This window comes from Diachasma alloeum, unplaced genomic scaffold, assembly GCF_001412515.2.
Source record: "Diachasma alloeum isolate Michigan unplaced genomic scaffold, Dall2.0 Dall_scaffold_00195, whole genome shotgun sequence".
NCBI classification, from domain to species: Eukaryota; Metazoa; Arthropoda; class Insecta; order Hymenoptera; family Braconidae; genus Diachasma; species Diachasma alloeum.
This window is the reverse complement of record NW_021680360.1, coordinates 231,363-244,059: the sequence shown is the minus strand read 5'-3', so window position 1 is coordinate 244,059 and position 12,697 is coordinate 231,363. Positions and strand designations below refer to the sequence as shown.

The 12,697-nt window shown below is 37.6% G+C and overlaps 1 protein-coding gene across 5 annotated transcripts in view; it reads right to left on the bottom strand.

The window, feature by feature from the left end:
- The window catches only part of LOC107048647 (piezo-type mechanosensitive ion channel component), a 36,397-nt gene that overhangs the window by 8,676 nt on the left and 15,024 nt on the right, over positions 1-12,697 (bottom strand). For 3 of the 5 annotated variants that reach the window (XM_015271934.1, XM_015271938.1, XM_015271936.1), the window contains exons 6-10: positions 8,831-11,725; positions 5,348-5,410; positions 4,813-4,961; positions 3,966-4,142; positions 1,524-1,811 (exon numbers count right to left, since the gene is read on the bottom strand). In XM_015271934.1, the coding sequence (XP_015127420.1) occupies positions 1,524-1,811; positions 3,966-4,142; positions 4,813-4,961; positions 5,348-5,410; positions 8,831-11,725 (3,572 nt within the window). The remainder of the gene's footprint in view (positions 1-1,523; positions 1,812-3,965; positions 4,143-4,812; positions 4,962-5,347; positions 5,411-8,830; positions 11,726-12,697) is intronic. The other 2 variants (XM_015271939.1, XM_015271937.1) reach the window with 2 other exon arrangements.

Below are 12,697 nucleotides of genomic sequence, written 5' to 3'. Positions count from 1 at the left end.
TTGCGCTCAACTGAGATGACTCTAACTTTTATCTCCACTCGGGTAACAAAAATTTTATGAGGGACTGTTGTAGGAGAATTTGAGCTATAAAAATGATCCTGATAAACCTTTTAGTATCTTGGGCATTCGAAGACATTTACATAGTATTTCAATTCGCGAATCGACTTTCTTATTTCAAAATTACCTTTTGAAAAAAAATCCGTTTGAAAAATGTTTACGAGATTTTCAAAGAGACCTTTTTTTATAAAAAAAGTCTAGTTTTAAGTTGAAATTCAAACATAGAAATTATATTTTGATAATGATCTTTATATCCACAAAACGAACTTTCCTTTCAGGAAATCAAGGGCTTTATAAATTGGCTACAAAAAATTTGATATTTTCCTCAGGTACAATGGACATCGGCATAATCATAATATTTAAATAAATTCCTTTTTTATGTATAAAATCAGTTAAGGATATTAAAGAAATCCTCCATTATTGAATTATTCAATCAGTTATTCAAATTTCGAATTATTTTATCAATCAGTAATGCACTTCGAAAGATTAATGATTATTTAGCTAATCGAAAATCATTTTTGATAAAATTTACAATGAGTTATTTAACCCTTCACGTACGACACCCATATAACGCGGCTTGTCCCTACGGCCGGGACACTTACGGCGCGTCAACTCCGTTATTCAATGAACGATAACTTAAAAACAGACGAACGAAAAAAATTGAAATAAAATGCATTGGCTGCATTGAACTTTGAAATAAACTCCTAGAGAATTTCCTAATTTTTGACACCAATTTCAATGTTTGTCAACAATTGGTTGCCGAGATCTCCGAACATGCTAAATTTATTGATAACAAACAAATTATTCAACAAATCAAGATTTAACTTTTGCCATTCGATAGAAGCATCATTGAAATATTTTCAGTAAACATTTCGAAATTTTTGGGGCAGATTTTGTCGATAAACAAGAGGATTTAATATGATTGAATCGGTTGGACGTAAAATTTTCATCTACAACTTTTGTTAATAGAAAAAAATATTATACATGCATTGAAAAACAATGAAATAAAATAGTTCACTGCGGAGACAATTCCATTGACTTTCCAAATATCTTTTCCAAATGTCAATATGTCTCTTAGAATTCGTGAAAATGATTTTTTACTGTTGACGGAAAGGGTCGATACCATGCACTGACCTCGGCCGATAGGACAAGTTTATGGGTCGATGCATGGCATCGACGCCGTACGTGAGAGGTTAAAGGTCAAATTATTATGTTTCATTTTTTCATTTTCAATGAACATCAGCAAACTCCAACTATTTTGAGGTAAAACTTTTTTTAATATCGCCGCTAAAATAATGATTATCGCCAATCCCTGAATTACAATACCTTCGAAAACTTTCTTCCAAAAATTTTCGCTATTTCCAAAATGCACAGAACTTCCAAAAATTTTGGCTATTTCCAAAATGCACAGAAAACAGGATATCTCATCGGAATGTCTAATAAATGTAATTTCAATCTGTAATTACCTTCAAAATTTTCTTTTCCTTCGCAAGAACCTTTCGAATATACCGGTAATCCCTGGAGAATCTGTTTAGGTATCGTGTGGCTGAAACCATCGAGCTATTGATGAATTCCAGAACAAATTTGAAGTAAGTCAGCAACGAAGCGCCCTTCTTCTCCTCTCCATCTCCATCATCATCACCATCTCTTTCCAAACGTTCACCAGCGTCAGAAGGAGTCGGAGGTTTGGTCAGGTCATCATCCTTGAGCTCTCTCTCAGCCTCGGAAGACACTAGGCTCGTTCTGTCCCCGTCCTATTGAAAAAAAAAATCGTTAAAAAGCCACTCAACGTTGATTGGAATGAACAAATGAGCTTTTAGCAGTTGAAGAATTGAGCGTTAACTGTACAGCTGACTGTCCAAGCTAGAACGGCGATAAAAATACATTTTCTACGAGATGCAAGCCCATTAAATCCTCCACCTTGCATGTAAATGATGAACGAAAAATTATGAAAATCAATTAAATCCTGGAAGGATGGAAATTAAAAATGCAACGAAATGCTAAATAAAACAAAAAAATGATTAATTAATGAAACTGAGAAACATGAATAGGCTTTTTACACAGCGTAACTACGTAGGCGATACATTTGTCATTTTTTTCAGAAGAAAATGACAAATAAATAAATAAAGAAAAAGAGTGAATGGAACGAACGAGTGGAGAAAGTTGACGAATGATATTCACTAGTTGTCAAAATGAGATTATCTCGTTCAGAAATGGATTTGAGGGAAATGATCAAGAGGCATTTTGTGTAGATTATTTTCTCTACAAAAGTGGCTTCTCAACCTATTGTCCTGAAATCACTCATTTCCGAGATAAATAGATAACTAATTAACGAAAATTACACCTTCCACCACTCCACTACTAACAAAATAGTTCTAATAGAAAATAAACGATGGCACAATTAATGTGAGTCTAGTCAAGACATGCAATTTTCTTCGATAAAAAATCTATAGTTTATATTTTGGTACAAGAAAGTTCATTCTGGAGAGTACTCGTACAAAATTATTCATTTTCAATTCCTGGAAAATTCGATCCATGTCATTCATTTTTATAATGAATTTGAGAATTCGAACTGGGATTGAAAAATCAAAGTTCGTCTAGGATGAAAAACTCAATATTGCTGAATTTCCAAAATGAATACAAAACTCATGAATGATTTGATCTCAAATTGCAGTCAACTAACGGTGTATCTTAAACATTAAAGTATGCCGGCAAATTCATTACGAGCATTTTTTTGGAACGTAAAATTTTCTGTTAGAAAATTGTTGAGGAATTCCACCAAATTCGCAAGTTTATAAAATATTAACAGAATAATAGGCCCGTAATTTCTTTAGTTATCTTTATCTAAAGACTCGCTACTCAATACCTATGGAAAAATTAGAAAAACAATTAAGAAAACTTAGCACTTCCTCCAAGGAACTCTCTCCAATTTCTACTAGGAGTTTATAAGAATGTCCTTAGATTTGTATCTGAATGCTATTAAAATTCTATTTATTTTTAAAAAATTTTGATAGGCTAAAGTCAATAGACTAACACTCTGACTTTTCATTTGAGATTTTTTTCTTGAGAAATTCTTGGGTATGTTCTAAGTTAGGAAATTCGTGCCCAAGAATTCTTATACAGTCAGAAAAAAATTACTTTTGCCAAAGAATTATTTTCTCGGTAGCATAATTAATTTTTTTAAGAACGTATTTCTCCAGGGCAGTCATTTCCAAGTGGTCCAAATCCATCTCTAAATGCTATATATGTCCTTGAACTCCATTCACAATTATTAACACTTAGAATAATTCCAAATTATTTTACGTAAGAATATCTCTATTTGAAAAAATTGAAAGGTAATGAAAGGTGTCCACTCAAGGTCATATGTAGCATAATCATTTCATAATTGTAATATTTGGAGATGGACATGGACCACCTGGGACTAACTGCCCTGGCGAAAATATAAATACGCTCCTAAAAAAAAAAAATTCTTCTCCCAAAAAAACGATTCCTTGACGAAGTAATTTTTTTCTCAGTGTAGACAAAATCCCCACAGAATAAATTCCGTAGAAAAATCAACGTCTTTTGACTTTCTTCCTTCAAAAATCTATCGAAAACGTACAACAACGTTGTAACATTTTCAATAGAAATCGACGCAAAAAGCGAATAGAATTTTTGTAACTATTTTTATAAAATATTAACAGATTCATCTCATACGTGAATTAATAAAAAAATGATAATAAATAATGCATGCACTGCAGTTAATTAACACGTTAAGAGTGACGGTTAATCAGTTATCGATATTAGAAAAAATATTATCATTTTAAATACATAAATTCCTATAGATTTTTCACCCAAGAAATCACATCAATCAAGATTTTAAAAAATTCATTTTATGATTTTTCTGATGGAATGTGGTGGGGTCTCACATCGGATGCCGCGGCAGTCTCAGTTTCGGAATGTGCGCTGAGATATGACATTGATGATTTCTTGCGAGTGAGGGGAACACTCTGACGTCGCAACCTCAACGCATCCTTCTGGGTTCCTCCGTACATTGCGACGTGCGTCGCAATCTCAATGTCTGTCTTAATCAGGGTTGTCATCAGCTGAAAAGGATATCACTCGAAAGGTTTAATTAAAGGTGCATTGAGGAATTTCCTTGAGTTAATTATGGCCGCTATGGTATCACACTGGTGTTAATTGTGCATAACAATTGTTTATGAAAGAACATCTAGTTTCTATTGTTTTCCTTCGATTCTCATCATTTCTCATTTTTTTCCATTTGCAACACTAGGAAAATAGCTTTTAACATTTCGTGATGGAGCATGAGTACCAAAAATTGAAATTATCTCATGTATAGTCTCCATTGAAAGAAAAGACTTCTAACTGTGAAAAAAGGGCATGAAAAAAATTAACAGAAAACCTGGCGCATTCGCTGGATAATTTTATTGGGATTTTAATCGAATTCTGATAGAATCCTATTTAAATATCAAGAATAGAAATTTCAAAAAGTCAAGAGATATTTATTTTCTATAAATTCCTCCAGATATCTTTTCTATAAATTTTTTTTGACATTTATTATTCGATTCCCAAAATTAAATAGAGAAAATACAGAAAAAAAATCATGTCCAAGAATTTCTACAGGAAAAATCTCAAGAGAATGGATTATTGAAACATTTAAATTTGCTAGATTTCCTAGTGAAAGCGTGAGTTTTTCTATTGAATATTTTCATACGTAAAGAATAATTAAACATTGTGATAGTTCGATTTACTGACCTCTGATACTGTCATACGTCTTCCCCGCTGCCTCTGACGCTCTCGCCGTTCTTCCTCCTCGATTTGATCCTCTGGTGATGGCAGAAGGTCTGTGGCATCCTCTTCATCATCGAAGTCATCGAACATGTAGTAATCTCCAGATCTGACAGCTTTTGAAGTTACAGAAGAATATTGTTAGGCTTTCTGAGAAGTGAGAAGAGTATCGAAACAATTAGGGGTACTGAAGCCATGCAATCTTATAAAAACCACTGGACAACCCGACGAATCTAGACGACAATCAATTATTTTTTATGTACAATCGGTTGGATAAATTTACAGAGGAGACTGAGGATTGTTATGTTCAGTTGGATTACTGTTAAATTATCTGGAATGTTATTTGGTTGGTTTGATTGGTTATTCTTGCGAGGTCTGAAAAATATTGAATTTTATTAGGTAGAGGGGTCGTTTAGATGGTAGTGTGGAGCACCAGAATTGGAAGACACTGACAGCGGGAATTGGTTGTTTCTCTGTAGAAAAATTTGTACAATTGAATTACCCTCTCTGTTGGTCTTTGGTGTGCGGTGTTTGTACAACGGCCGATCTCTGGGATAGAGCGTATCTAACAGAACACACATATCGACATGAATGAAAAAAATCATAATTGATGAATTTAGGATGAACCAAGATCGATGGAGAACATCGAATCAGGAACATGCGAGTTCACTTCTTACATTAATTGACATAATTGTGCCGATTGGGGTATAACACTAATTTTCAATACCAAAAATTGAAAATTTCCATCAGTACATGATAAGGGGACACTTGGAAATTATTCCGGAAGCATCTTCGAAAGAAAGCTGTCCAGAGAAATTCGTTGCAAATTGTTTTAGAAGATTTTGTCATACAAAAACAAAAAAAATGGGTAAGTATTCAAATATTTGCAAGAGTGAAGAAACTGTAGCATTTTTTATCGGCCTATCGCTTTTTTGTAGACCCTCTCTACACCCAGAAAAATGATTTATTCAAATCAAACAAATTAGTGTATTTAAATAATATGAAATAACATTTTTATTCAAATTCAGAGAATTTCTTCATTTTAAATGAATAAATTTCTTATTTGAATTTCATTTGAAATGGATATGTAAATTGTTTTCCTGAATGTAATAAAAATGTTATTCGCAGTTAAAAAATTATATATTTGATATAATCAAATCCTTTTTCTTGAAACAAGTAAACAAGTTATTCATTTTTAACAATCACATCCTTCAAATGGATTAAAAAAAATTAAAATAAAGATTTTTAGTTGATTCACATAAATCATTTTCTGGGTGTAGCTTTCTACTTTCGGGGCTCGAGATTTGAAGCACAGAAGGCTAGAGGTTGCCCCTTCCCTACGCGTAAGGGGCGTGCCTTACGAAGGAGATACCGCGATTATTCGAGCGAGAACGCTATAGCCATCTGCACGCCCTAGTACACACTCCCCTCTAGAGCTGTCTACCTTGCGAGACGTCGCACACGTAGTGGGGGCAATATTCCCCTCACTTGGTGATGCCCGGATGGCCAGAGAAGTGGAGAGCACCCTCTAAAAAATTCTATTGCCTTTTTACTGTAACGAGACCGAACGCGCGCTACAACACGCTGTAATTGTAACAATCATAATTGAAAATCTCAAAATTAAATTAATCATGAATCAAATTTGCCGCCTCTGACGACTGGAACCAATGAGGAATAAGCGTGACAGACTTGCGAGATATCGATAGTTATCGACGTTAAGTGTATGTTCTTTTTAGAATAGGATTGTGCTAGAATTTTATGTGAACTTTGTTGGAAATTTCATTGATATTCTAGTGGAGCTCTTTTGAAAATGTATTAGATTTTGATTAAAATTCCATTAGTTGTTTGCCGATTTCGACTAAAAAGGATGCAATTATGTTGTGGGATTGCTTTTTCGTAACTATGATAGAAAGAAGTAGATAGATATTGCTTTCTCGAGGTTTTTCTCTGAAACCCTTAATTTATAAAACATTCGTAAAACAATTTGTCCGAATTCTCAAATGAGGAACGCATATTCTTCAATTAAGAATAAAGTTGTTTCGAATCAAGACTTCCATAATCCTTCATTCAGACTTAATTCAATTCTCAATTTACCTCTCCTAGAACCAAATCTCGTATCTTCGACCAAAGAATAAGCTATCGTGTGCATTACGCAATAAAAAAGTTGCAAATTTTCAATTTTTGGGATAACAATTAGAATGCATACCCCAATATCTAAATAAATATCACGTCGCGTGATGGAAGCATATGTACATGACACGATGACGAAGGCATGATGTTTCGTAGAACGGTTTTACATGTGTGATGAGATCGCTGTGATCGCGAGGTGAAAGAGACGATCGATTGTCTCGGCGTTGGGTTATCGGACATCCAGGTGGTCCCCGCAAAGCTCGACTGCCTCCTGTGACGGGTACCAAGTGTACCCGATCGTTCGCTCGAGGGGAGAGGATCATAAGGGGGTGGAGAGAAAACTGGAAAGGTCTCGTCGGGGGATGGACCCCGAGGATTGAGTTCGCTGTTCGGTGGAGAGCCAAAGGATATCCTAGTGGGCTCGAGGTAACCCTCGAGGCTCACCGTGAGGATCGCAGAGTTGGGGGAGGGAGCTTGGAGGAGGGAGGCAGCACGAGGTGTTAATGGGGGTGGATCCTCATCCACTTCATCTCGTCTCTCATCCTCGTCAGTGTCCTCCTCATCCAGTGGAGTTCTGTAACCCTGGGGTGGAGTGTGCCCCGAAGACACGCAGGTACTCATGCTCGATGTTCGTGCCAATGGCGCCACTCCTTTTTATTACGATTGCGTGAGGAATACCATTTTTGTTAAACGACGATTTTTCGGATTGAATGAATCCCCACATTTCAATCAAATTCGATCATTTTTATTATCCCATTGGAGTAATTGTTTGATTGGTCATACACTGAGAGAAGAATGAACAGATTCTCAAACAAATCTTCTTTGCAGAGAAAAAAAGTTTGGTTTTTAGGCACATGTCAGTGATTTTTAAGATCATCTCACCGATTTTCGGGGACACGTCGCTTATTTTTGAGAATCTATCATCAGTTATTGGTGATACTGCACACTGACTAACATGACATGGTTATCAGTGATTTTTATCGCTGAAATTTGGTGATGAATTTCAATTAATTTCACAATCATGAGTCCTAAATAATTGGGGAAACATTGCTGAAAATCAGTGACATGTCCCTGAGAATCAAATAGTATATTGCCTTACTAGTGTCCGCACAAAAAGCAACAATTTAGTGAAATGTTTTATCTGAAGACAGTCTTCAAATGGTCAGCACTAGATTTTCTTTCTTTATTGCTTTAAGACTCGTTTGAGAAAAGATTTTTTTCTCTCTCAGTGAATATTTTAATGCTTTCATGATAAATTCTTCTTTCTCGTAGAGAATAGATTAAATATAGATTCGAGTGGTGAAAATGTAAGTTGACTTCTTTCATCTTGTTGAGTATAGGATTATCTCATTCATGAGTGATTTCAGGGAGAACCGTCAGATCTTTCCAATAGGCTATTGTAGCAATAGAAAAAATCATTTCTCATTCAGTGATTAAATCCACTCAAAAGATTCTTTATTTTACCTTTCGTGATTAGGACGGTATTTTTCACGTTTCACGGAAGGTAAATCTGACTTTGTGCCTACGCTGACACGAAAATTTTTATATAAAATTTGGTTTCCTGTAGATTCCACTACATCATCAAACAACATCGATTAACCATCAAACTATTGCAATTAATTTAGAAGAGATACCATAAGATGGGGTGCTAACTAGACGAAACCATCAAATTTCCATTTTTTCATAGAAACTGTCATTAGCTACAAGAATGATCATTTGACATTTCCTCCTAAAACCACTTATTCCCCGGAGAATCGCGTTTTACTCAGATTCCAAAAGCTAAAAACGAACTTAAATGCCTGCAGGATAATTCTTCTAAAATAATTCATAACGAAAAAATATCATTTAAACTCACCGACTTTGTGATCAGCTGGTTCCCTGTAACTCGGCCCCTGAATCCTCTGCTGATCCGCCTTAATCTTATCCATCTTGAACTTGAGCTTTTGCAGCACAGCCTTCTCCACATTCTCCTGATACTCAATTCTCTTCCTATGCAGATCCTCCAACAACTCAGCCCCCCTCGATGCCAGAATACTCATAGCTTTCGTTTCATCCACAATATGGAAGAAATAGTAGCTCTTGAACAGCCTCTTCTGAATAATCAGGAACGTGAAACAAAGCCCATCCCAGAACATCCCGATATCCTCCCTAGGCACATCACAGGTTGCACTCAACGGTAGATTCGAACCCTCAAACTTCTGCAGACAAGCTATCCCCAACAGTTGAATCAGCCAGCAGGCCGACTCCTCTAGCTGCTGGATCAACACACACCCCACCCCCTGCAGAATCGTCTTCGAGAATATCACAATAACATTGTACCCAAGCAACAAGTTCCACCACTTCAATATCGTCTTCACCGGTCTCAGATAGAAATCACTCCCTTGCCACAAAAATACAAAAGCCCCGATCAAGTACCCCAGCGAGAACAAATTAGTCCTCTTTGTCCCAGCCAGAAACATGATCGAAAGCGTAATCCACAAGAAACTCAACATCACCCCCCTCTTCACAACATCCAGCCAGCAATGAATACGCGAAACGTAATCCTTAACTGGATTAACAAAGTTCGGTTTCTCCATATCCTGGAAGACCGAATAGTTGTGCCCAGCGACGAATTCCTGTCCCGTAGCGACACTCCTTGCTTCAATCCTGAACACCAAACTCTGTCTCACAACCATCAGAAGGAGGAAGAAATCGCAAATGAGCTTTTTGGCATTCGGAGGAGACTCGGGATCAGGCAAGTACATCCATTCTTGGAGTCTAGTGAGGATCTGGTTCTCCCGCCATGGGTAATCGACGCAGAGCCATGTAGGGGGCGCCACAACAAAGAAATACTGAAGGGGCAGAAGGATCATGACAAAGATTTTGAAGAACGGCCAGATTCTGGCGATATTCCTACGTTTCTGGGCGAACATCATCAACAGCCAGACTCCATACAGCACGGAGAAGAAGTCCAATCGTGTGCCAATAAGTGCGACCAGCGCCATGAGGCAGAACTCAAGTCCGAACTTGTAGAAGCCATAGTTGAAGAGGAATTTGAGGCACTCGCCAATGCCTTTATCTGCGTCGGCTCGAGTTATACTTTGGAACATGACTTGAGGGGTGTCCAGGGATTGTCCTTTTCCGTGTCTGTAGAAGCACTGACGCACCATGATGATGGCTCTGAATGTTGTTACGATGACAATTCCGATGTAGCCTTTCAGCAGATCTGGAAGCATCCCAGGTTCTGCCTTTTTGAATCCAATCCACTCAGCGCTGTTGTAAGTGTGATTAGATGTGATGTTATCCTTATCTGGGATCTCACTCGTGCAATTAACGTCCCAGTTGTAATGATTAATGTATTTTATCTGGTACAACATCTTGGCGACCATGAGTATAGCCACCGCCACCGCCATTCCATTGATCGCCATTATCTGCATCGATCTTTTGAAGTTCATTACGACGGCAATTGCTATTACGAAGAATAGGTTTATGGCACATACGTCGTTGATGCAGAGGAGCATCAGGGAGATGTAGATGATCTTCTGCATGTGGATCTCGAGGAAGAGCCAGAGGTAGTTGTAGGCATTTTTCAACTGTTCTATGACTCTTCGAAAGAGCGCAACTCGTTCCAGTTTTGACATGTGTTTTAGTTGCTTCAAGGTGTAGATTGTTGATCTTTCTTCGTTCTCACCGAGGAGAACTTCGAGGGGGGATACAACTGGCGCGATTGACGTGGATCTTCCTAGGCTTCCTCTCTTGGAAACTGTGTCGACGCTTATTTTGTCGATGTTGGTGGCTTCGAGGAAGTCGTTGTGGAAGTAATGCATCTGGAGGACAGTGATTATGACAAAGAAGGTTGGCGTGAGCAAACGGACGAAGAGGTCTTTGGTCTCATATGTCTCCAGCCCAATGTCGTTTTGAAGGTCTTTGTCTATGTAGAGACGCTCCCAATACGTCGGAAAGTTGTGGAATTGGTAGGTATAGACGAGGATCAACATTACGACTGAGTAAACGATGACAGTTATCCAGAATCCGTACATCATCTTTCGCCAGCCGGACCAGGACATCTGGAAGGAGATGACGAAGATGAGGAAGAGGGACATGTAGATGATCCTGAAGACTGTCATTCTCTCGCCGGTGATACCACTGGTGAAGAGCATTATCGCGACGACGACGATCCAAAATTTGGTGAAGAGTTTTTTGATGACTCGACCGACGTCCTTCATGAATTGGGATTTTATCTCCGTGCTGTCGTGCTGCATCGCGGATGTTGCTGCTGATACTGTCACATGAAGGGGGGCTACCATGTCCCTGAGAGTTGACGATCGCTGGTCGCGGATCTTCTCGGACATGTATTGGCGCATTGTTATCCAGAACATCGTCATGAAGGCGCATTTCACGATCAGGTGGTAGCTGCTGAGTTGACCGGTCTTGCTGAATCCCATTTCGGAGAGGCTGAAGCCATCAATGACTGTGGGAAGCTCGTCTTCGGTTAGATTCATGCTGAAGACGTAGCCGACGAGGACTAACAGGGTGCCGTAGGTAACGATGAAGGGGGAACACTTCATCATGGAGGCTCGCTTATCCGGGACCATCCAGAGGATGAGCGCCCACAGGAGGAAGACGAAGGTCGTCCAGCTATGATACATTATGCTCCAGGTCATCATTATTATGTTTGTGGCTAGGTAGGACGAGTTGGCGACCAGTTGGAAGATCGAGTAGACGGCCATTATTATTTGCTCGATCGTACCTGGCTCGTCTTCTTGCGCGCCTGGGGATTGTTTGGATAATTGCAGTCAACGGAATCCTTTGATTATAGGAGATAGCTACTCGGATGAGAAAAATGATTGGAATTGAACGAAAATCGAGACTTTGGGAAATTTGAGAATATAAAAATATCTCGTACATAATTTCTCATTATGAAATTTGTAAATGCCACGAGAATGTTAAACTTGTAAAAGCACAAAAATATTTTTTAAACATTCGCTTCTGATAAATCAATAATGTTAATTGTTTGAACATTCGGAAACCTTATTTTTTTACATGAAATCAATTTCTGGTAAAATTCAGAATTTTAGTACGATTTCAAAAAAATACTTCTAGGGTAGAAATTCGGTCCAATTGTTTTTCATTATGACATCGACATTTATGTGATAAATGCTAGAAAAGTCTAGAATATTCTAAAATATTATCAGAGCACCTGTAGAGTGCATCGATGATGAAAGGGCCTCGTAGGTGAGCTCTCAAATCAATCAAGAAGTTGTGATAAATTTTTACGGTAATTTTACGATAAAATCACACTAAATTGATGTAAAAATTCCCTCGCAGAAAACTGCTGTATTGGTTTGGAGCCTTTTTGTGACTTTCTGGAACCTTCCATGATCTTCCGAAGCGCTAGCTTCTGAATTAATCGCAAAATTTGTAAAGATTTCTGGAATATTCCAGTCTTCTGGAACATTCTGCATCGGAAAATTGTTTTCCAGACGATTCGCGAACTTTGCAAAGGACTCTGTACCGTTCTGGACCTTTTTTGAACTTTTTAGAACCTTCCATGAATTTCCGGCAAAACGGACATTTCAAATTATATAGAGTAAGATTTCATCAATTTTCTTAAAAAGGTGACTTTTTCTTTAATTGCAATTGCTAACGGGAAAAATTTAAAGAAATTTGATCTTGTCAATTGAAGTGTCTAAAGAATTATAAAAGTTTTTAGAAACAACATATTTCCCGGAACTCCTAAAGA